Source organism: Mustelus asterias, chromosome 11, assembly GCF_964213995.1.
Source record: "Mustelus asterias chromosome 11, sMusAst1.hap1.1, whole genome shotgun sequence".
Classification (NCBI taxonomy): domain Eukaryota; kingdom Metazoa; phylum Chordata; class Chondrichthyes; order Carcharhiniformes; family Triakidae; genus Mustelus; species Mustelus asterias.
The window spans coordinates 41,819,122-41,843,339 of record NC_135811.1 but is presented as its reverse complement, the minus strand read 5'-3'; the positions used below and the strand labels follow the sequence as shown (position 1 = coordinate 41,843,339).

The 24,218-nt window shown below is 44.5% G+C and overlaps 1 protein-coding gene across 4 annotated transcripts in view; it reads right to left on the bottom strand.

Moving 5' to 3' along the window:
• Positions 1–24,218, bottom strand: part of inpp5a (inositol polyphosphate-5-phosphatase A) — a 534,961-nt gene that overhangs the window by 52,195 nt on the left and 458,548 nt on the right. For all 4 annotated transcript variants that reach the window (XM_078223475.1, XM_078223474.1, XM_078223473.1 and 1 more), the window contains exon 12: positions 12,015–12,088. In XM_078223475.1, the coding sequence (XP_078079601.1) occupies positions 12,015–12,088 (74 nt within the window). The remainder of the gene's footprint in view (positions 1–12,014; positions 12,089–24,218) is intronic.

Below are 24,218 nucleotides of genomic sequence, written 5' to 3'. Positions count from 1 at the left end.
CACAGTAACTGGCATTTGCTCTCACTGAACAAAATGGCTCTAGTGGTATCATTTGAGGTTTCTCAATGTGAAATGAAAGGTAGCAAAGGGATTTCAGAGGGCAGGGTTAAAGACTGTGCCACCAATGGGGGAGTGGAAAGGTGGCAATCTGCACAATAGACAGGGTCATGAAAGCAATGAGTGCATACTTGGGCTGAGGAAGATTGCAAGACCACGGAAGTGTTTGAAAACAAGGAGGATTACAAAGGCAATTCAGCAGGGGAGAGGGAAGTGGTAGAGGTTGGTAAAGACAGGGGCATCTGTTGAATGGAGTTCTGCTTTATCCAAGACATGGGCCAAATGGTTGTAAGTGGAATTGGTGTTTGTATAACACTGAAGCGGGTTTTAGTCACAGAAGAGGTGAGGTAAGGATATAGGTAGTTGATGGTTCAGAGGTAGATAAATGGTCCACCTGATGAAACTGGTGTTCGAAGTTCAGCTCAGGGTCAACAGGATAGAGTTGACCTACACAAATCAATCCTACACACCTCTTAAACTCCAAAAACAAGGTACTTCAAATATGAATAAATGCTCAAACAAATGCAAATTCCAGCTATTGAAAATGTTTGCTTAAGTTTGTTTTTGTCTTGCATCAATTCCAAAACTGCTTTCGAGCTGGAGAATAAAGCGGCATTTCTAAAGGTGCATTACTCTACAAGTGATACAAACTGAGCTCATAGAAAGCTACAACTGGTGAAGCCACCTTCATAAACTTTAAGATTAAAGGTGGTTTGGGTAATTGCCCTTTTACACCCTAAAACTGCGAAAGACCCAAGAATAATTGGCGATGAGCTAATGTTCATTATAAGTCCTCAGACTCTCACAGCGAGTGCAACTACACTTCTTCACACCTCACACTCGATAAGGACTCCATTCCATTCTCCCAGTTCTTCCATCTCCACTGCTGCTGCTCCAATGATGCAACCTTCACACCAGCGTCTTGGAGATGCCTTCCTTTTTCCTCAACCAAGGATTCTCCCCTACCATGACTGATGCTCTCGACAATGTCCGCCACATTTCCCTCACCTGCTCTCACCCCTTCTCCTCTCTCCCAGAAGCACAATGGGATTTCCCCTGTCCTCACCTTCCATTCCACTGGCCTCTATATCCAAGGCATCATTTTCCATCACTGAAACCACCTCCAATGTGCAACCACCACCAAATCCATCTTCCCATCTCCTCCCCAACCCTTTCAACATTCCGACTGGACTGTTTCCTCCATGATACCTTGGTCCATTCCTCAATCATCCCCAAAGACCCAGTTCCCTTCTCAGGGCACATTCCCATGCAAATGCAGGAGATTAGGTTGATTGGCCATGCTGAATTGCCCCTTAGTGTCCTGAGATGCGTAGGTTAGAGGGATTAGTGGGTAAAATATGTAGGGATATGGAGGTAGGGCCTGGGTGGGATAGTGGTCGGTGCAGACTCGATGGGCCGAATGGCCTCTTTCTGTACTGTAGGGATTCTATGAATTCTATTCTATTCTATGAATTAACAGCTGCCCTTTTCCCTCCTCACTGTTCAATGCCCCAAGCACTCCTTCCAGAATTTACATGTGCTTCTTGCAATCTAATCTGTATTTGTTGCTCACAGTGTGGTTTCCCTGACATAGAGGGGGTCAAACACAAATTGGGTGACCATTTTGTGGAGCGCTTCCCATTCAGTTCCCAACCAAGACCCCAAACCTCCTGCGGACTGTCACTTTGCAAATTCCATCCAAAGTATCAATTTCAGCGTGAAAACTGATGTGATCCCATTAGCCCCGGTGGCAGGATCTAGACCACAGTTTTTAGGCACTTAGGGAAAAAACAATTTTCTCCCATGGGAAAAATGCCACCCCTGAGGTGCAAAGTGTTTGAATACCCGACCCGGGGGTCATCTGAGCACTTTAATAACGGGGGCAAAAACAGAAAATGCTGGAAAATCTCAGCAGGTCTGACAGCAGCTGTGGAGAGAGAATAGAGCCAATGTCTCGAGTCTGGTTCACCCTTCGTCAGAGGAAATAAAATGGGGGAGGGTGTTGCATTTAAACAGCTTCACAGCACTTGCTCTCATTCCAGCAAGGAGGATGGCGATGAGGAAACCCGCTCCTCAATTCACAGAGGGGTCCCCTCACCCATATGCTGGATGCTGTGGTGGAGAGGCAGGCAGCAATATACCCTTGGGCTGGCAGGAGACCCTCCAGCGAGGTGACGGATCTGCCTGGGAGATGGTCCCACACTGGTTAGTGCCAGCAGCCTGCAGAAGAGCACAGCGTTGCAGTGTCGCAAGCTGAATGACATACTCCATTCTGCCAGTGTTAGTGTTCCCCGTCACCTCTCAGCACTCAACCTTGCTATCACCCATCGGAATGTCCCCTCAATCCCACATGCTGCTACCCAGCAAGGCTCTAGCTCTCCACCTCCCACAAGCTTCCTCCCACCCTTAGCACTCCTCTTCAGAACCCCTCCCTGCTTACGAGCAGTGCCCACACATGCCAGGTATCATCGACATCAGACTCGCCAGGTGGCCAGCTCACATCATCCCCATTTGTATTCCTGCAGGAGAAATCTGCCCACAGAGAAGACGAGCAGTGGGATGCCAGAGCTGAGGATTCTTTTGAGGAGCGAGTCCTGGAGCTCACAGGGGAGCAGCAGGAGCGGGCTTGTGCTGAGAGTGAATCATAGAATCCCTACAGTTCAGAAGGAGGCCATTTGGCCCATTGATCCTGCACCAGCAACAATCCCACCCTGGCGCTATCCCTATAAGCCCATGTATTTGCCCAGCTAGTCCCCTGACACAAAGGGTCAATTTAGCATGTCCAATCAGCCTAACCCACACATCTTTGGACTGTGGGAGGAAACCTGAGCACCTGGAGGAAACCCTCGCAGACATGGGGAGAATGTGCAAACTCCACACAGACAGACACCCGAGGCCGGAATTGAACCCAGGTCCCTGGTGTTGTGAGGCAGCAGTGCTAACCACTCTGCCACCCAAAGGTGTGCCTGCGAGAGAAAAGTGAGGAACCAATGCACCTTCATCCAGATGACCAAACTCAAGTGAGTCCTGCATATAGAACATAGAACATAGAAAGCCACAGCACAAACAGGCCCTTCGGCCCACAAGTTGCGCCGATCACATCCCCACCTCTAGGCCTATCTATAGCCCTCAATCCCATTAAATCCCATGTACTCATCCAGAAGTCTCTTAAAAGACCCCAACAAGTTTGCCTCCACCACCACCGACGTCAGCCGATTCCACTCACCCACCACCCTCTGAGTGAAAAACTTACCCCTGACATCTCCTCTGTACCTACCCCCCAGCACCTTAAACCTGTGTCCTCTCGTAGCAACCATTTCAGCCCTTGGAAATAGCCTCTGAGAGTCTACCCTATCCAGACCTCTCAACATCTTGTAAACCTCTATCAGGTCACCTCTCATCCTTCGTCTCTCCAGGGAGAAGAGACCAAGCTCCCTCAACCTATCCTCATAAGGCATGCCCCCCAATCCAGGCAACATCCTTGTAAATCTCCTCTGCACCCTTTCAATGGCTTCAACATCTTTCCTGTAATGAGGTGACCAGAACTGCGCGCAGTACTCTAAGTGGGGTCTAACCAGGCCATTGGGCAGGACATGTACTAATACCATCTTCCTTACCTTGCAGGAACATCACCCAAACAGCTTGGCACATCCACCACCAGTGTCCCACTGCCCATCCTCGACACCACCTTGGAGGGGGGGGCTGGAGAGGGACACCAAAAAAATGCAACAGCTCTCACCCGCACCATCTGCCTTCTGGGTCGCTATCTGCTGAGCACCACCGAGCTTCTGATGCACATCAGATGGAGACAGGAATGTCCCAGGAATCAGACAGTTGGAGTTCTGCCGGAGAACATAGCTCAGCTGTGCCCAGCCAGGTGCCCTGCCTCTGGACACGTTCATCCCTCAGCTGCCGGAGATGCAAAAGCAGAGCCCCATCATCATTCCCTTTGGCCCTGGTAGACTAACACTTCTGTCATTCCTCTATTCTGTCTTTCAGCCTATCACAGGTCCTTGTCTCACCCATCCCTTGCTCAAAACCTCTTGCATCTCAAACTTTTCCCATCAACCTGAAACGTTAACACTGTTTCTCGCTCCAAAGATAATGCATGACCTGCTTATTTTTTCCAGCAAATTTTGCTTCTATTTAAGAATAATTAGCTGTTCAATAGCTTTCAAATTTAGTTAATGTCCCAAAGAAATTTTCGCATGTGCATCTATACATAGATAGAATTCATAGAATCCCTACAGTGCAGATGGAGGCCACTCGGCCCATTGAGTCTGCATCAAGTCTCTGACAGAGTATCTTACTCAGGCTTTCTCACCTGCCCTATACCTGTAACCCCACATATTTAGCATGGCCAATCCACCTAATTTGTAGGTCTTTCGACTGTGGGAGGAAACCAGAGCACCCGGAGGAAACTCACGCAGACATGAGGAGAACATGCAAACACCACACAGACAGTGAACAAGGCTGGAATCAAACCGGGTCCCTGGCGCTGTGAAGCAGCAGTGCTAACCACTGTGCCCTCCAATCTGAGCAGTGTTTTACTCCAGAATACAACAGAACAGAGCACAGCAGTTTAACTTACAGCACACATAAACCCAGGACAGATATTGAAATCAAATTCATGGCCTGCTGTGTAAAATGGTCATGAAAATATAATTGGATACATTGGTTTATCCATTATGCCCATAATTCAATTGGCTAATTAATTAATAGATATGAATTAATTTGAAGCCACACATCACATGACAGTCAATATTTTGTATTTTCTTTGACAGCAACCTTGACAGAAAAATGCTTAAACCCTGGTAGACATATACTTAACCATTCAACTGCTGCAGTTCTTCAAGTACATTCAATTTGTTTCTCATCCCTATTTAGAACGAGACTGGGCTCAAACAGTGCTTCCACTTCTGAGATCTGGATTTGAAGGGAGTATTTTTTGGAGTCTGCAGTAGTTGCTGTAGATTGATCATTGGCTACCTGGCTGTGGTGGGACTACATTCTTGTGTTGGTTGAAAGAAGAACGTGGAGAAAGACGCCAAGCAAGCTCTTTGCTCTTCTTCAGGAAGTGTTACAAGATCTTGAACATTCGTTTGAATAAGTAGATAGAGCCTAACCTTTCATCTAACCACACCTTTGACATTGCTCTGAACTGTCATTCAGGATGAGATGCTCAGATCCTGGACTGGGGCCTGAGCCCATAACCTTCTGGGTCAGAGAAAGGAGGTCATGGTGAATCAGTATATCAGATCACACATGATTGGGAGGCAGGTTCAGTTCTTGTGGTTTGATGAGCGCCCGGTTTTGGGGAAGTTGTTCAAAGACAGAAGGGGTTGGGTGGAGGGATGGAACTGAAAAAAGAACCACTCTCACAGATTTGGAAAGAACCTGCAAAAAGGATCATCAATTTGAAGGGAGCTGGTCCCTTGTTTGCCGTATTGACTGCTGAGGTGACAGTTTGGTCTATTGGTAGTGCTCCTAGCTCAGTCAGAAGCTGGTCTGGTTATGGGCCCCTGGGCTGCAGTGTGTAGGCCTGAGGTAAACCTGGTGACGGACCCTGGGTCTCCATTAAAATGAACATCATCAGGTAATCTGACGACAATTCAGCATTGGATATTTAAGTCTTTGTATCATGGACAGTGAGCCAAAGGGGGTTGGGGTGGGGGTTAATGTGATGTGAGTGATAGGGAAGGGGGCCGGAGAAAGGGTGAACTGAACTGGTGGGAGGGGCAATTGGAAGGGAGAGAGAGGTGGGATTGGGAATCGGGGTCAGGCAATCAGGAGGGAAGAAGGCACTTGTAAAGCTGTGTGTGTTAATCTGGGTGGAGAAGTTGTGGGAGGGAGGTTGGATCAATCAGGAAGAATAGGAAGCAATCCAAAGGGAGTTGGTAATAGTCTCTGGCATTTTAGTGGAACAAGGATGAGCAGATGTGCATCTCCCAGTTAAGTACTTCGCAACCTATTTTTACACCTTTGGTGGGCAGGGTACACCTAGCATGCAATGTGCACACAGAGTGTCCACCATATTGCACACAATGAGATCCAATTTATGCCTTAAGTAGATACAGCATCGGCCCATTTCTTGGCCAGTGTGTTCAATTTCCCACCCCAGGGACTTGAACATATATAATTCTGCCAGGCCATTCAGTGCAGCATAAAGGTAGAACTGCACTGAATAGCCTGGCAAAACTATCTCCTGATGAGATGTTAAACTGTGGCCCAATCTGCACGCTCAGGTTGATGCAAAGTCCACAGCATTATTTGAAGAGGTGCAGTGGAGTTCTAACCTTCTGTACCTCAGTTAATACCACCAAATATAAAGTGAATGCCATTTCTCTCATTAGAACTTTACCCTGGTTCCTGTATTTGCTTACATAGTGACAGTATTAAAAGTAATTTATTGATAGCAGAACACCCTAGGATGCCCTGTAGATGTGAAAGGCACTATATAAATGGAAGTTCTCCCCTTCCTGTGCAGAATAAGGATGCTAAAATTGTTAGGAAAAGAGATTAATTTTACATCCTCATAATAATTAAAAAACTTGATGGCGATGTAACAAAATGACATTTTCATCTTACACATTTCATATGCACAGTAAACAACATGGTCACATGTTGTTTACCAACAAACAAACTTAATAGGAAACAGCATATGAGCATGTCATGCTTCCTGAAACACAACTAGTTAGTTAAGTTTATTTAATCAGGTCAGATAGAAGTTACTGAATAACAGCCATGCAAATGAATTTAGTTTAAACCCCAACAAAAATGCTGAGGGGGTCCGAGGGTGCAATGTCTGCAAAGCACAATTAACCTGCATCCTTGATTGTAATGTGGACAGGATCTCAAGTTCATATGCACATTGCCATGAATTTTGTGTGCAGCCAACTCTTCCCACTGATTTCACAAGCTGCATACGTCAGTGGGAGACAAAATGTCACTATTTAAAGCTAGACTGCATCTTTTTAAGGAGCGGTTTCCTGACTGCTGGTGGTGCTCAGATCACTTTGAATATTGTATTGTGGAAGAAGCAAGAGTGACTGACCAGGCGTGAGCGCGGACACTGCTTTCAGGTGCTGCACTGCAGATGTTGGTGAGAAAAGTGGAAAGAAAGAAAAACATCTTGCACTCTTAGGAAGGAGCAGTGGCCCTCCAGATTCATGCTCACAAAGCAGTGATAATGATAACAGAAGAGGTTAATGCAAGGAGCTTAGCCCCCAGGACCTAGATTTAGTGCAGGAAGAAGTTTGATCATCTCACCCAAGTTGTCAAGGTCAGTGAATGCTGTATACTATGAACTGCACCGTGAGTCTTAACCACGGCTCAATTCATTGCACCTAACCAATCACCTACCACAATCTCGCAATCAGAATTGATACTGAGCATTCACATGCTTCACTTCATCCTCACATATTCAGCACTGTGGCAAGCCTCATCTCTCTTCTCGAAGTTTGTACCTGTTCTAATCTTTTCCCCAAGCCTGGACAATTTCATCACTCAAATAGAATGCATGACACTCGATGGTACTAGAGAAGGTGGTGCATGACCAGAGGCAGTGGGAATTTAATGGGAATAGGTGAGATTCCCCTGCATGTTTGTCCATTATGGGAAAAGACATTGCTGAAGCCAGGGTCATCAATAGGGTTCAAACAACGGAAGTTGAGCATCTCTTCATACTTAGTCCACCTTCTCACTTCCTATTGTGGTAGATTTCTTCCAACTAACCACAGGAGACTCAGGCACAGGTTACAATAGTTTATTTCCAATAGAAGCATGGAGGGAACTACCCCAGAGAAACCTCTGAAGCAGCACTCTCCTCTAATACAGCTATCATCTCTAAAACAGCTCTCACAGGGACAGCATTCTAATACAGATCTCTTCACCAAGTCACAGATACAGATTGCTTATACAGTTAGTAAGTACACAGAACATTGTTTAATTGCAATCTTGTATTAATAAATATTTCACCCAAAAACTTGGCTGTTATCTTCTCGCTAGAGACTGTCTGTTCTTCTAACAAGTGAACAACTTTACAGGTGAATTCTACTGATCTTGGGTCCTTGAGATGGAACATTTGACTAGCATGTGCTCTTTACTCTAATGCAGCAGTCTTAGATCTATCCCCCTTTTACTAAATCGTTCCATTCACCCTTATACTTCCCCTTCATCTCTCAATCTCTTCTGACATCAAGCTGTCGATGGCGTAAGCATGCAAGCCTTTTTTCATTTCAGACTAAATCAAGAACTAGAATCTGTCTGTGCAGTGGAGGAAGAGGAAAGGAAAATAAAGATGAAGGGGCACTATTACGCCCATTTCACTGTTACTAGTTCAGGTACTGACGCACTGTAATTTAGAGGACAGGATAGGCGTGGGATCTGCATTTGTTGAAACACTAGGGGTACAAGTACGCTGGGGGCAGGGCTGGAGGAAAGGATTACCACATGTGCCAGCTTGTCCGAGGACGAGATGACACACTCATTCCTCTGTTGAGGACTCGATGGGCTAGGCTACAGAAGAAGGTTGATGGGGTGACCACCCCATCTGGTCTCCATCTCCATAAGGTCTCCATCTGACGAAGGAGCTGTGCTCCGAAAGCTTATGGTATTTGCTACCAAATAAACCTGTTGGACTTTAACCTGGTGTTGTGAGACTTCTTACTGTGCTTACCCCAGTCCAACGCCGGCATCTCCACATCATTCAATTAGTGTGGCAGAGCTTATGCTCTCTCATAATCTCCCACATCATCAAACGTCTTGACTGACCCTCCACCAGTATTATTTAAGCAATTCATGAAGTATTTACAGGTTAGTTATAAGATTACTACTTTGGGTTATTTCTGCAATTGCACATATCTTGGTTGCTGAAGTGTTTTTTGCTAACTTAAATGCTGGTGCACAAACGAGTTGCTTCCAAACTTGGATGGCCGAGCAGGGCTTCTCTTGACGTTAAGTATGACCAGGAGAATGAGTAGAGAAAGGCAAGAAGTATTCTCAGCAGAAGGCCGTATACACAGAGGACCTTTCGGGAGCTATTCTTGTACCTATTCTTGTACAGTGGTGACCAATGCTTTAGATAACGGTGCTTCAATGAAAAAATCCTTCAATTGATATAGCCACAACTCCAACCTCAGAGCAGGGTTAAGACAGTACTGTCAATCATTGCTGCCAAGGTGACTTTGGGCAGGATTTGCCAGCCTTTCATGCCAGCAGGATTTTTTTGTCCTGCTGCAGTGAATGGAGATTTGGCTGAGCACCAAATTCTCCGTCCTCTCTGGCAGCGGCGGCGGGGCATGAAAGGCCGGAGAATTCTGGCCAAATTGACTCTGAACTTTTATGCATTTGATTCCTTGCTGGCTCCCGCTGGAGGTGGAAGCCACATCTCCGTGGTTTCCAGTGCACCAAGCATCTGGGTGTGGTCACCCCATCAACCTTCTTCTGTAGCCTAGCCCATCGAGTCCTCAACAGAGGAATGAGTGTGTCATCTCGTCCTCGGACAAGCTGGCACATGTGGTAATCCTTTCCTCCAGCCCTGCCCTCAGCGTACTTGTACCCCTAGTGTTTCAACAAATGCAGATCCCACACCTATCCTGTCCTCTAAATTACAGTGCGTCAGTACCTGAACTAGTAACAGTGAAATGGGCGTAATAGTGCCCCTTCATCTTTATTTTCCTTTCCTCTTCCTCCACTGCACAGACAGATTCTAGTTCTTGATTTAGTCTGAAATGAAAAAAGGCTTGCATGCTTACGCCATCGACAGCTTGATGTCAGAAGAGATTGAGAGATGAAGGGGAAGTATAAGGGTGAATGGAACGATTTAGTAAAAGGGGGATAGATCGAAGACTGCTGCATTAGAGTAAAGAGCACATGCTAGTCAAATGTTCCATCTCAAGGACCCAAGATCAGTAGAATTCACCTGTAAAGTTGTTCACTTGTTAGAAGAACAGACAGTCTCTAGCGAGAAGATAACAGCCAAGTTTTTGGGTGAAATATTTATTAATACAAGATTGCAATTAAACAATGTTCTGTGTACTTACTAACTGTATAAGCAATCTGTATCTGTGACTTGGTGAAGAGATCTGTATTAGGGTGCTGTCCCTGTGAGAGCTGTTTTAGAGATGATAGCTGTATTAGAGGAGAGTGCTGCTTCAAAGGTTTCTCTGGGGTAGTTCCCTCCATGCTTCTATTGGAAATAAACTATTGTAACCTGTGCCTGAGTCTCCTGTGGTTAGTTGGAAGAAATCTACCACAATAGGAAGTGAGAAGGTGGACTAAGTATGAAGAGATGCTCAACTTCCGTTGTTTGAACCCTATTGAACCCTATTGTGGTCACAGAGACCACTCCATCTGACGAAGGAGCAGCGCTCTGAAAGCTTATGGTATTTGCTACCAAATAAACCTGTTGGACTTTAACCTGGTGTTGTGAGGCTTCTTACTACACAAATTGAAGCCATGATCTATCTGTTCTGCATGTTGCTGACAGTCACTAAGATGTGAGCAAGATTACCCCTTACAAATATGCCCAAAACAATCAGCCATTTTAGAACCCAATCTTTTGCCTTCCTGATCACAAAACAGAGAGCAAATTTTAAAAGAAAATACTGACTGTCTCTCATATTCCTTCAAGCCAGACTTGTGAGGAAGGCTCACATACCCGAGTTAAAAGTAAGTCAGCTATTCAAGCCTGGACGGCAGTATGGGATTAGAGAAAACATATGCAAAATTCAGAAGGTTAGCGATTAGAGAAACCTCTTCCCCACAAATGTGAAATGAGCTGCAGGCCATTGATTTGGGGCCAATGGTGCTGTTAAAAGATTTGGAATAGCTATCTATTCAGAAGGAGAATTGGGGGTTATACGGATATCTAATACCTATTGATATATTTTCAGAGGAAGCTCAGGAAAGAAATCAGTTCTCTTGATGTAGGGAATCAAGGGCTGGTGTTTGACTGTTGCACAAAATCAAGCATGGACACAAAAGATTGGACTTGATGGGCTGAATGGCCGTTCTTATATTCTCTTCTTTTTAATGCAGTTTTCAATTTTTAATTTAGTTTTGTTGCTAAAGCTGTATCCTTAAAGAATTGGTGACAATGTAACTTGGTGAGGCAATCAAAGAGTCATGCCAGCAATCCCATTGCTTGCCTAAGAAGTGGTCTTACAAAGGAATCGACTGGTTTGGAATAATAGCAAAGTGCAAAAGCAAAGTCTAACTGGTTTATAAAATTCTACATGAGTTGGATGGGCAATTGAGACTCATGGAAATTCCTAACATATTCGAAATGGTGATTTTGCATTTTAAAGGTGGCTTTGCATTTCAAATTTGTTTTATTGGTTAAGTTCAATGATCTGGTCGCCTGATGCGCAAGTTCTTCAGAGGTATGTCAAGATAGTAGACGGACAAAGAAAATCAGTTACTTTACGGACAATATACAATCAAACCTGGAAATATTGGATCACAAGGCAGAACCTGAATCATCACTGGGATATTTTCAACTTGGGATGGGAGGAAACTTATCCCAAAGTATCGCTAATCCTAAAAGTAAAAGTAATAGCTACTGAAATACAGTCAAGGAAATATTTGTGAGATCCCACGACACGAGGAGAAGGTAAACACCGAGTTTCAATAATGCACAGGGCTTTAAATGGCATGCGCAGTCAAAGGTCAAGTCATAACCTGAATGAAAACTAAAGCCCTTTTTTCCCCATTTTCTAAAAGAGGCAGTGGCCCTGTTAATCATCACTGATCCAACAAATCATTTGCAAAGGATGCTGATAAGCACAGTCTCACCTTTCACACCATCACGTTGGAATATGTGAAAAGAAAACTAAACACTTTAAAATGTTAAAGAGTTTTTTTCCCCCCCCAATAAGTATAGTTCCGAGATACAATGTTTGGCTTTGCTTTCGGTGAAATGTTTGCAGTAAAACAGTGAAATATAAATTTTGTACCTTGGTGGAAAAGATATCTCTTGTTCACTCAGCTTGTCTTTAAATCCGGACAGCTCCCTGTCAAATTCTAAAAGCTGAAAAGAAATCGATGAACAAAAAGGTTATTTTAACATTATAAACTATGGCATTTCACTGGTCTACTGACCAGCCTTGTTTAAGCACTTTCTGTTCTGACCGGATATCTCCCATGCCATGTTATCTTGGCTTTTAATTGGTTCCAGCAACATGGATTACCCAGTAAGTGTCACCAGGCTTTTGGAATATTAAGGACATCACAGCAAAGTCCAATCCTGTCTCATTCTAATATTTTTGTAAAGGGGAGAGCAATCAGGAAGGACCCTGTCTAATTTCTCTTTGGCAACCGACAAATAGAGAGAGCAACTGTAGTGTGTCTGCTATATAGGGTGGCACGGTGGCATACACTGGTTAGCACTGCTACCTCACAGTGCCAGGGACCCGGGTTCGATTCCAGCCTCGGCTGACAGTCTGTGCGGAGTTTGCACATTCCCCCCATGTCTGTGTGGGTTTCCTCTGGGTGCTCCGGTTTCCTCTCACAGTCCAAAGAAGTGCAGGTCAGGTGGATTGGCCATGCTAAATTCTCCCATAGTGTCCCAGGATGTGTAAATTAGAGGGATTAGTGGGATAAATGTGTGGGGTTATGGGGAAAGGGTCTGGGTAGGATACTCTGTTGGAGGGTCAGTGCAGACTCAATGGGCCGAATAACCTCATTCTGCGCTGTAGTGATCCCATGATATTGTTGGCTGAAACCAGCTAACAGTTCAGACAAGGATCAAAGCTGAGACCTCCTGATGTCTCGGATTTCTCAATTCACTGAGCAAACTGCTGAGACAGTAGAGGAATTTATTCGCCAATATTTTACTGGCAATTTAACACACTTCACCTCATTATAATTGAAAAAAAAATTACCTTTTCTTTCCAAATTTTTATTTACATAGGAACAAGAGTAGGCCATTCAGCCCATCAAGCATGCCCTGCCATTCAACGCAATCATGGCCGATTGGACTCTTAAATGCCTTTTACCCACTATCCCCATAAACCTTTGCATTATTGTTGATCAGAAATCTATCAATCTCTACCACAAACAAACACAACAACTGAGCTTTCACAGCTCTCTGGGTAGAGAATTCCAAAGATTCACAGTCCTCTGTGTAAAGAAATTTCTCATCTCATGGCATCCCCCTTATTTTGAAATTGTGCCCCATGGTTCTCGACTCCCCAACCAAGGGAAACATCTTAACAGCATCTACTCTGTCTATTTCTTCAAGTATTTTGAAGATTTCAATCCGATCACCTCGCATTCTTCGCAACTCTAGAGAATACAGGCCCAGTTTGCCCAATCTCTCTACATAAGACAGTCCCACCATCTCTAGTACAAGTCTGGTGGACCTTTGTTGCACTCCCTCTGTGGCTATAATATCCTGAGGTAAGGGGACTATTTTCCCACTTTCTTTTGTGATCTTGCCTTGGAAGTTGTACACTCACAGGGGTCGACCCTTTTCCCGCTTGTCAGTTTTTCATCAGTACTAATGCCATTATAAGCACTGATTCAAAATGGATACAACAAAAATTAAATCAGGCGACTGAGCAATATTATCCCCGAACTTCCCAAAGTACAAACGGTTCTTGCTCGCAGTCAGTGTACAGGGACGGGCAAAATCTCCTGCAGCTTTAAGTTGTAAATTAATCCGCACCTGCATCAGGCTTTAATTCAATTTAAGACCTCGTAGAGCACAAAGTGTCTGGGGGAGGGGTGCTTCTCATTATAAACCTTGGGGGAGTTGCAGGGTAACATTCGGTTTGGTTTGTGATGACCTGAACTGAATATAATCTCAGGTCTGAAACTATAAATAGGGGTAATGACATTCATTTTATGTACATAATAGGGCTCTTGTGCATCATTCTCCCATTTAAAGAGGGAGAAATGTATCTCCTTAACTTTTACTGAAACCCAAGGTTAGATCACAGAGCTATTAGCCGGTTTTAAACAAACAGCCATTCAAATTGTTACAAACAGCATTATCTTTCCATCAATATTTGTTCTTAACCTGGATTGTGAGTGAGTAAGTGACTGAATGCTCATAATAATCTGTTATGCTACTGACCATCATTCTTTGTAAGTGCCATTTCCTATTCTGACAAGTATGTCATCAAAATAACACCTTTTATGACTACAGTGTGTTTACGCTACTGCCCATTAATCATCTCTCATCTCACAGCTGTGCTGATACCATTGTATGGGTGGCAGAGGTTCTGATCTAAATTAGATTATGTCCCTCTATCCCATGCCACCTCATAAATCATTCCTGAAATGCAAAATTAGCAGCTACTTGTACACATTAATTATCTGTACGAACGCAGTCACTTGAACCACCTGCAAGGATGACCAGTTCTCCAACCTTCCCATTCTGAGGCAGAAACCAAAGGTCTCTCTATTTTGTAGCATGACCATATTGTTCAAACATTTTCACTGCTTTATCAAATGTGGACCCATGCACTTCACTCAAGGCACTTCACTGATCAGCTGTTTTTTTCAAATTTATGACTCTGGGTGTAAATATGGGCCAAGTGCATTCTCTCCTCGCGGACATATTTAAATTCAGATGGTCTACGGCCCCGATTTTAACCCCAGTGAGACTGATGCTCGGAAAGAGTTAACCTCAGCCCTGGTACGCTTACTGACCTGAAGCCATACCCTGCATGAGGCAACGTCATACCAGGATAGCATGGTGGTACGGTGGTTAGCACTGCTGCCTCACAACGCCAGGGACTCGGGTTCAATTCCGACCTTGGGTCACTGTCTGTGTGGAGTTTGCAAGTTCTCCCCATGTCAGCGTGGGTTTCCACCGGGTGCGCCAGTTTCCACCCACAGTCCAAAGATGTGCGGATTAGATGGATTGGCCATGCTAAATTCTCCCTTAGGATGTGTAGGTTAGGGGGATTAGTGACACTGACCTTGGCTGCCAAGTCCCTTACCCAGCGCCAACTATATTCACATGTGCCTTGGGCACTGTTTTATACCTTGCAGCTCTGACCCAATTGTCCACTCGCACCCACTGATCCTGTCAGTTTCAGGAGGTAGACAATGTGACATTATTTCAAGGGAGCTTAGGACTTAACGCGTTCCATTCTCAAGTTCAGATTTCTATGGTAGTTTCTGTCCTGCCCACACTCTGCCTGTGCTGAAGGCAACGACAGTTTAAATCAAAGCCTATACGCATAATTTACCAAAGAAAATGAATCAAATTACACTGATCCTAGAATCTCTACAGAGCAGAAGGAGGCCATTCAGCCCCTCGAGTCTGCACCAACCACAATCCCACCCAGGCCCTATTCCTGTAACCCCATTTGTTTATCCTGCTAATCCCCTTGACACTAAGGTCAATTTAGCACGGTCAATCAACCTAACCCCACATATCTTTGGACTGCGGGAGGAAACTGGAGCACCCGGAGGAATCCCACGCAGATGTGGGGAGAATGTGCAGACTCCGCACAGACAGTGGCCCGAGGTCGGAATTGAATCTGGATCCCTGGCGCTGTGAGGCAGCAGTGCTAACCACTGTGCCGCGTGATATTCTTGTGGACCCCATTAGAAAAGTGGTGTGTGGTCAGGTTGGAATGTTGTCTGCTCTTCAATACGGGATGAGCAGAAATTTTCTCAAAGTATTGGTAAGATCAAAGCCATTTTCTTCAGTGCTCACATCAAACTTACAATCCCTCTCTCCTGATTCCATTCCCTTCCACTCTCTGAGCTCAAACCAGACTCTTTGTAAACAAGGCATCCTACCTGACCTTGATATGAGTTTTTGACCCCACATTCTCTTCCCCAACAAGACTACCTGCTTATATATTGTAATAATGATCATCTTCATTCACTTCCCAGCCTATCTGCTGCTGAAATCCTCGTGTCTTTGTTGCCTCCAGATTCAATTAATGCCTGGCCTCTTGGCTTGCCTCCTATTTTCCACCCTCCTTAAACTTGAGCTCAATCCAAAACTCTGCTACCCATATCCCAACATGTATCAAGACTCGTTCTTCCCACGTCTCCTACATTGTTTCAGCGTCAAATTTAAAATTCTCACCCTCGTGTTCAAATCCCTCCATGGCCTCATCCATTCATAGAATCATAGAACCCTACAGGGCAGAAGGAGAGGCCATTCGGCCCATCAAGTCTGCACCGACAACAATCCCACCCAGGCCCCATCCCCGCAATCCCTCATATTTACCCCACTAATCCCTCGAGCCTACATATCCCAGGACACCAAGGGGCAATTTAGCATGGCCAATGCACCTAACCTGCACATCTTTGCACCGTGGGAAGAAACCAAAGCACCTGGAGGAAACCCATGCAAACACAGGGAGAACGTGCAAACCCCACACGGACAGTGACCTAAGCCAGGAATCGAATGCAGGTCCCTGGAGCTGAGAGGCAGCAGTGTTAACTACTGTGCCACCGTGCTGTCCACATTCCTACCCCGACAAGTTAGCCAAGCCCTACAATCCTTTGAGGTCTCCGGGTTCCTTCTTTATAACCTCTATCACATCCTCAAATTCCATCCCACAACGATGGCTTCCGCTTTCTAAGTTCCAAGCACTGGAATTCGCTCCCTTAGCCTTGCTGTCTCGTTCCCCTCATTACACCTAACCCAGTTTGTGTCATCTATTTTAATACCTTGCATGACCCAGTACCAAAATTTGGTTGGTAACATCCTTGAAGCAGCTTAGGATATTTTATGACATTAAAGGGTTGCAACAATGCAAATTGTTGCTGTTTTGCTGAATCATCAGTCACTGACTTTAAACCTCATTTAATCTATGATAGCAACCAAAGTAAATAATGATAATGATAATGATTTATTCATTTTACACACATAAGCCCAAAAATACTTTTGCCATTGTGTTTTGTTGAAATTACTGAAGGCAACATTAGAGTACCTTTCAGATCTAGCCACAGCCAAGGCTGTGGAAGCCAGGTCATTGAGTGTCTTTAAGACAGAGATAGATAGGTTCTTGATTAATATGGGGGGGTCAGGGGTTATGGGGAAAAGGCAGGAGAATGGGGATGAGAAATATATCAGCCATGATTGAATGGCAGAGCAGACTCGATGGGCCGAGTGGCCTAATTCTGCTCCTATGTCTTATGGTCCCTCATTCATCAAACCTTTTATTTATAAAGAACTATAAGCGAGACACTAAAATCAGGGAGATTCTGGAGAATGGAGCAAAGACTATCACAGGCTTGCCATTAGGAACATTTTAAACATCAGTATCCATCCAATGAGTAGGTTTAAAAGCAAGGCAAATGTTTTAACTCGAAGTTTGAAGAACGGTGAAGCAAGGTTTAGCAGAGAGTCACACGGTTAATCCTGTGTAGAAATGTTCATTGTGGTTGGCAGACAGGATTTTGCAAACTTTCCCACTCTTCTTGAATTGCTAATTCCACATTGCCACACTCTGGATAAGCACAGTCAGCGGAACAGCAGCTATTACTCTTCAGGACCCAAAGCCCAAACCTGCTGCGAGTCAGATCAAGAGGTGATGCTACTTACATTTGTCAAACTCATCAGCGGCGTTCACTAGAGGCTCTGCAGATGCAAACATTAAATGATGTTTGGAAGAAGGGGAAAATGTGACCAGCATTTTGGAAATGGTTCGAAGGAACCATCTGACAATAAAAGTTTATCAGTTGAAAACATCTCAACTTCTCTGTTGTGTCTGCTTTAAATCTAAGCGCTAATTATATCTGTACGAATAAGATGCAGATTGTGAAGAATCCATGTGCCCCTTTAAACCTTTGCTGATAATAATATAGTTTGGTTCCTGTGATTAAATACAGCTTATCTCAGCCACTAAACATTCACCTTTGATTCAAATTCTAGGAGGTAGATCTCGACGTTTGTGCTGTTAATACCCGTGTCTGTAAGCTGGCAAAAGATCTGAGGTGATTTTACATCACATTACAGCCACTGCATTCCCCAGATGCAGTTGGCTGCAAAGCTAATACAATCTGCCAGAAATCATTAAGACCAGGCAGCCTAAATTCAATAGTACCTATAAACTGGTGTGGGGATCACAATGTGGGATAAAGCCACCTCCATTGCGTGTAATGTCGGCTGCACGCCAAACTTACGCTGCCTGTGAAAGAGCATGATTGCACCGTACAGTCAATGTTACCCAAGGTGTCGAGTGTGGCCGCATGCCCTCATCAGGGGGCCCAACATCAAGAGAGGATGGCACCAGTTAAAGTTAGCCTGCGCTACTTAAAGCCCCGGACTGCATCTCGGGAAGGTGCATTCTGGCTGGAGCAGGCTCTGTGCATCATTGTGGAACCCGTTCCGATGTGGAAAAGGATGTAACCATAGGAAAACATTGGAAAGAGCGGGTTCAAAGGTTTTCTGATACTGCGCAGGGGTAGTTCGAATGCAGCTGGTAGAGGCCTATCACAGAATTAAGGCATCAGGATTATTGCCAGGATAGCAGGCATTGACCTGCATGATTCTTGTGTGTATAGTTATTTATTATTTATTAGTCACAAGTAGGCTTGCATTAACACTGCAATGAAGTTACTGTGAAAATCCCCTAGTTGCCACACTCCGGTGCCTGTTCGGGTTCACTGAGGAAGAATTTAGCATGGCCAATGCACCTAACCAGCACGTCTTTTGGACTGTGGGAGCAAACCGGAGCACCTGGAGGAACCCCACACAGACTTGGGGAGAACATGCAGACTCCGCATAGACAGTGACCTAAGCTGGAAATCAAACTCAGCTCCTTGACACTGTGAGGCAACAGTGCTAGCCACTGTGCCACCATGTGCCATGTATAGTCACACACCAGCTAGACACTGAGGGAATAGAATCCATCTAATAGTTGGCAGGTGGTGCTGGCAAAGCAATATGTGTGCAGTCAGTGGCACCCTGCATCTCAGAGAAGCCTGTAACCCGAGCAAATCTGCCCGTTTGCCCTCTCTGGCAAGAGAGAATGAAATGTGGTTAGCTCTCTTTGACTAGAGAGATTGCCTTAGACAACAGTGGACAGCCACTCGCAATGCTGTCCTAACCCAGATCCGAGGTTGTCATTGTGGCTGCAGCAGGAAGGCAAATTTCAGTCATGAACTCCTAATTGCACATTGTTCCTCACTGAGGTTCAGGTTGGACGATTCCTCCTTGAACATACCTGGCAGACATCACTTTTCGCCGAGAGTACTTTCCTCCTTCTCATTTCTCTGATTTTCCTATGTTGCATGGTCTCCGTTAATTCTCTCAGTCATACTGTATTTCACTGTGAACCCCTACTACTGCACTTGCGTCTGGGTGAAGCTGCTTTATACAGAAAACTTGAAATCAGGACCACAACGGCAGCCACACCACTCCCTGTAGACTTTAGTAACTTAAAATCAATTAGCAACTAACCACTAAGTAGCTGATGATCCTTTGAAATAATGTTCCAGTGCATTTAGGGTTGGCTCGGAGGTTTTTCCTGCTGCTGTATGTGTGTTCACACATACATGATTAAGAAGCTCCAAAATGGCATTGCTATTGTCAGGTCAGCATTAGATATTGACGGGTATTATTTGGCCACTCGTCATGTTTCCAGTAGCACTCACTAACACCCTCACTAGTGTATGGATGGGCCCATAGACACCATTCTGGATCTCCAAGGCCACTATGCTATCAACTTTGTCCGCAGATCTTTCTAGTTACCTAATCTTAGCAAGTCCCAGCAGTTTCACATTTGGTTTATGACTGTACAAAACCCACACTTCGGGAACCCGTCCACACTAGAGTGGATCGTGTGGTAACACAACAGTTCTTCAGCAGGCCCAATTCAACTTGGGCTTCAAGGCTATCTGGTTCTTGAAGAATAATAGCAATTCTTCCACTGATTGTGGTTATCTAAGATGTATCAAAGATGAATCAGCTCTTTAGGAACATGAGGAAAGTTTGAAAAACCCTAGTTTTTAACAGCACTAAACATGGATTTAATAACATGCTCGGAGATAGTTCAGTGTCAGAGTTCCTGCAGCCAGAATTTTATGATCAACATTAAAGACATCCAACTTTAGTTCAATAGTCTTTATCCTCCATCATGTCAATACTTTACTATTATATAACATTTTGTTGTAACATCATAAAACCTGGAAGAATAAGTTTGAGTTGTAAAGCTTTATTTATAATGCTGCCGGAATATAACAAAAATTAAAGGTAGACTTTCGACAACTTATTTTTCACCTTTTTAAACACCCAATAAAGAGCACCTTAGAGAAAGGTGGCCGAGCAAATGTAATATGTGGCCCTTTAAGGGTTAATCCATGTTAGAACACAGCGTCCTGGAGTGCCATTCTCAGGTCTTAGTGACAAAAGCATGATGATGTCAGAACCAAATGATTAAAAGGCAATATCAAATTCAATTCATTTCAAAGCACTTCTCCAACAGCAAAACATTTGCGAGAGGGTTTTTTTTCGTTGTGCACTTAAGAAAAGGAACATATCAAAAAGTATTGCAAGGATAAGATTGTGCTTTAGTGGACTGTGTGTGGGAGAGACTAAGGGGACAGTGACAAAGCAGTTAACTGACAAGAAAGTTTGTCAGTGATTGTTCAATTTAAATAGATTCCAGTGTTACTGGAGAGACAGCACACAGATAAAGCCCAAAAATCAATGACACTTCAGCATGCAGCGAGTCAGAGACTAAATAAGCAGGCACCAAGAACAACTCTATCCACAGCCGGACCGTGAAATTCCCAATTCTACATCTGTATGGCAAAGGAAAATTTAATCTTCCCAAATACTCATCAGTGCATTCCATCCTCTGACCTGACAGCTACACTTATAATTAATTATACAATTTAGATGGGAATATCGACTAAACAAACCTATAAATCATAGAAAAAGTCAATAGGCATGGACACATTCAATCATGTCCAAACCAATGATTACTGCTCTCAAAATACAATAATTATTTTCAAGAGCTGACTTGAATTAAATTTCTGTCAACCTGGTACAAGACTAGTGGTTGATGAAGGATGCAATAGATTTTTTGGGGGGAATTTGGTATAGGAACATTCATCCTGAAGAAGGGCAGTTTGTTTTTAGTGATCACACCACTCTGTGTATAACCAGACCATGAAGATTAGATTATCTCAAATGGCTCATTAAATCATTTATCTTTCCCATGAAGTTGATCCAGAGAAGCTGCTCACCTTCTTGCATCGCAATGAAATCAAACGTAATGAATTCCACTGCAACACAGTGAACGTGAAAGAAATGAAGTGGTGCGTTCACAGTCGGAGAAGCAGCAGCAAGTGGGATGTGCTGCTTCATCATCAGCCTTCCGAAAACCTTCATCTCGAGGGGAGAAGGAGCATCTGAAAAACTGAGGTCCGATCTCACCCAACCAAAGGTGCTTAACCATTTCCTATCATTATACACTCGTCAGCGGACAGAGATCAACGGAAATATTCTTCCGTTGTCACTGCTGGAAATAACGGCAGGGCAGGGGGTGGGAAGGTAAGAATTATTCAGCATGGGCTATGTTGGTCTCTACTACCCTGCCCTTCACAATCCAAATCCCAAAGTACTCTCTCCTATTGCAATTCCTGGGCTATGGCTGCTCTTCTAAAAGATTAAGTTTTATTTATTAGTGTCATAAGTAGACTTAAGTTAACATTGCAATGAAGTTACTGTGAAAATCCCCTAGTCGCCATACTCCAGCACCTGTTTGGGTACACTGAGGGAGAATTTAGCATGGCCAATACACCTAACCAGCACATCTTTCAAACTGTGGGAGGAAACCAGAGCACTTGGAGGAAACCCACGCAGACACAGAAAGAACGTGCAAATTCTGCACAGACAGTGACCCAAGCCGGGAATCGAGCCCGAGTCCCATTCCACTTGCTGCTGTTTTTCTGATGAAGGTGGAGATCCCTTGGATCGCTTTGCCCAAAAAAGATTCCCATCAGCAATCTTTACCATGGATATAACGTTATGTTTTATACAGTAGTTTGTCATGTTACATTTCAGATATGTCTTTGAAACCCATCCATAATAACATGAATTGCCATTTTTGATATTGGGGGCAAAATTCAATAACCCCTGAAAATGGGCACAGGATTGCAATCTGTGTCAGTTCTTTCCAATGCGGACAGCATGTAAACTTGGTATCGTTTGTTCAATTACATGATTGCTGCCTGCAGTGTTTGTACCTTCTTATCCGAGGAATGGGCCTAGAATTGTGAAAGGTTAACAGGATTTCACATGACTGAAGCAGAACACTGTGGTCACTGGAAATCTGAAATAAAACAGAAAATGCTAGAAATACTCAGCCAGTAAGACAGCATCTGAGAGGAACAGAGTTAACAGGGGAGGATTTGAGCCCAACTATCCGTCTGTGGGAATGGCGGCATGCGATCAAAACCCGGAGAGCATGATGCATGCCAGCGAGTTTCCAAGTTCCAATCTTATTGGCCGCTTGCCAGTGGAGTGGTGCGAAACGCTATGGGACTGCAGAAAGCTCATTTTACTACAATTGCATTTCATTAGTGAGCACTCTCTCCGGGATGCCCCCCACCCCCCACTCACCGGGTATTCAGCAGTCGCCAGCGTGCTGTCACCCTGGCGCCATTTACAACAGGTTCGCCTAGGCAGGAACCTGCTGCAGGGGTCTCCCCAGGGTCTTAATAGTAAATATAGCCCCCGGGGATGAGGGACATGGCCAGGCATTGGCCTGGCAATACCTCTCGGCATTGCCCGTTGGCACAGGTTGGCACTGTGGTGGTGGCTCAGAGTGAACGGAGAGCTGGGGATACCAGCGATGACCGTTGGGGAAAGGGGGGGCGGGGAGTGGAGGGTGGTGGGAGTGAGAGCTGGTGCAGACTGTGGGAGAGGAACTGGATGCAGTGCTGTAAGAAGTTTAATGGCCTCACATGTGTGGCCAAGGCCAGAATAAATTTTCAAATCTTATATCCCACCAGCTGCACCACTAACCTCACACACAGCCCAATACACCACCCACCTACACTCACCTAGCAACAACCTCTATCAACCATGACTCATACTTCACAATCATAGCTTCACCTCAGCCTTACGCACTTAGCACTGCTGCAATCCTAAATCATGCTTTGCATACATTATCAGATATTCAACCATGATGAGCACATTACTCACTGCATGCTTCTCTCTCGCGCAGAAGATGATGAAGAAAATGCACAAGCAGCAGCATCTAACCACCAAAGGGGAGGCCATGTCAGGTCAAAGGGTTAGGGGAAAGTGACCAACAAGCAGCTGAATACTTGTGTGCTATGAGAGTTAAATTATCCACGAACAAGAGTTCATTCAGAAACAGTTCAATGATCCAGGTACAAGCCTTGAGCCTTTGCAAATTGAAGAGGTTGCCATCTGTCCTGAATCCTGAATTGAACACATACTCCTGTGTTTGTGGACTGGAGCATGGCCGAGAAGTATATGGAAAACCGAGCTGCAGCCAATACACATTGTCGTTGGTAACAGGAATGGCATTTAATGATGCACCACTTTGCATCACACTGGTGTTAAATGAGCAAATGACACTAATCATCTTTTAAGGCCAGTCATATTGGTACAGAACCTTCCACAGGCTTCGCAGTTTATTGTGTCAAAAGCCTTGGTCAGGTCAACAAGCACCAATTACAAACAATCGATTTGCGGAACTTTTCTTGAAATTGGCGTGCTGCAAGTGTCATGTCTACTGTTCCCTGGATTGCATGGAAGCCACAAAAAACCATGAGACTCATGGAGCTGTGTGGGAACGGTCAAAAGCAACAACAACTTCTACTGACATAGTACCTTTAACATCATGAAACACTTTCCCAGGAATTTTTCAAGATGACTTTCAGCATTCCTGAAGGAGACCAATTTCAAACTTAGTCAATTCTTCTGTTCCAGTTCTGGTGGCCTTTCTATGGATGGCCATGATGCGGTGATGCTAGCACAAGTGCCCAGCTGCAGCCTGCTAACGGACGGACTACCCAAGATAAACTCTGCAAGGTGTTTCACGTCAAACTATTTCCCATGTACCACTTTGCTTTGTCACACTCTCCACCCGGCAGCTTTTTCAACATATCTCACACAGGCCCATGCTTCAGAGAGAATATCCCATCTGAAACTTTGAAAACTTGTCCACTCTTAAGATTTCCAATAGGTTGACATGTTA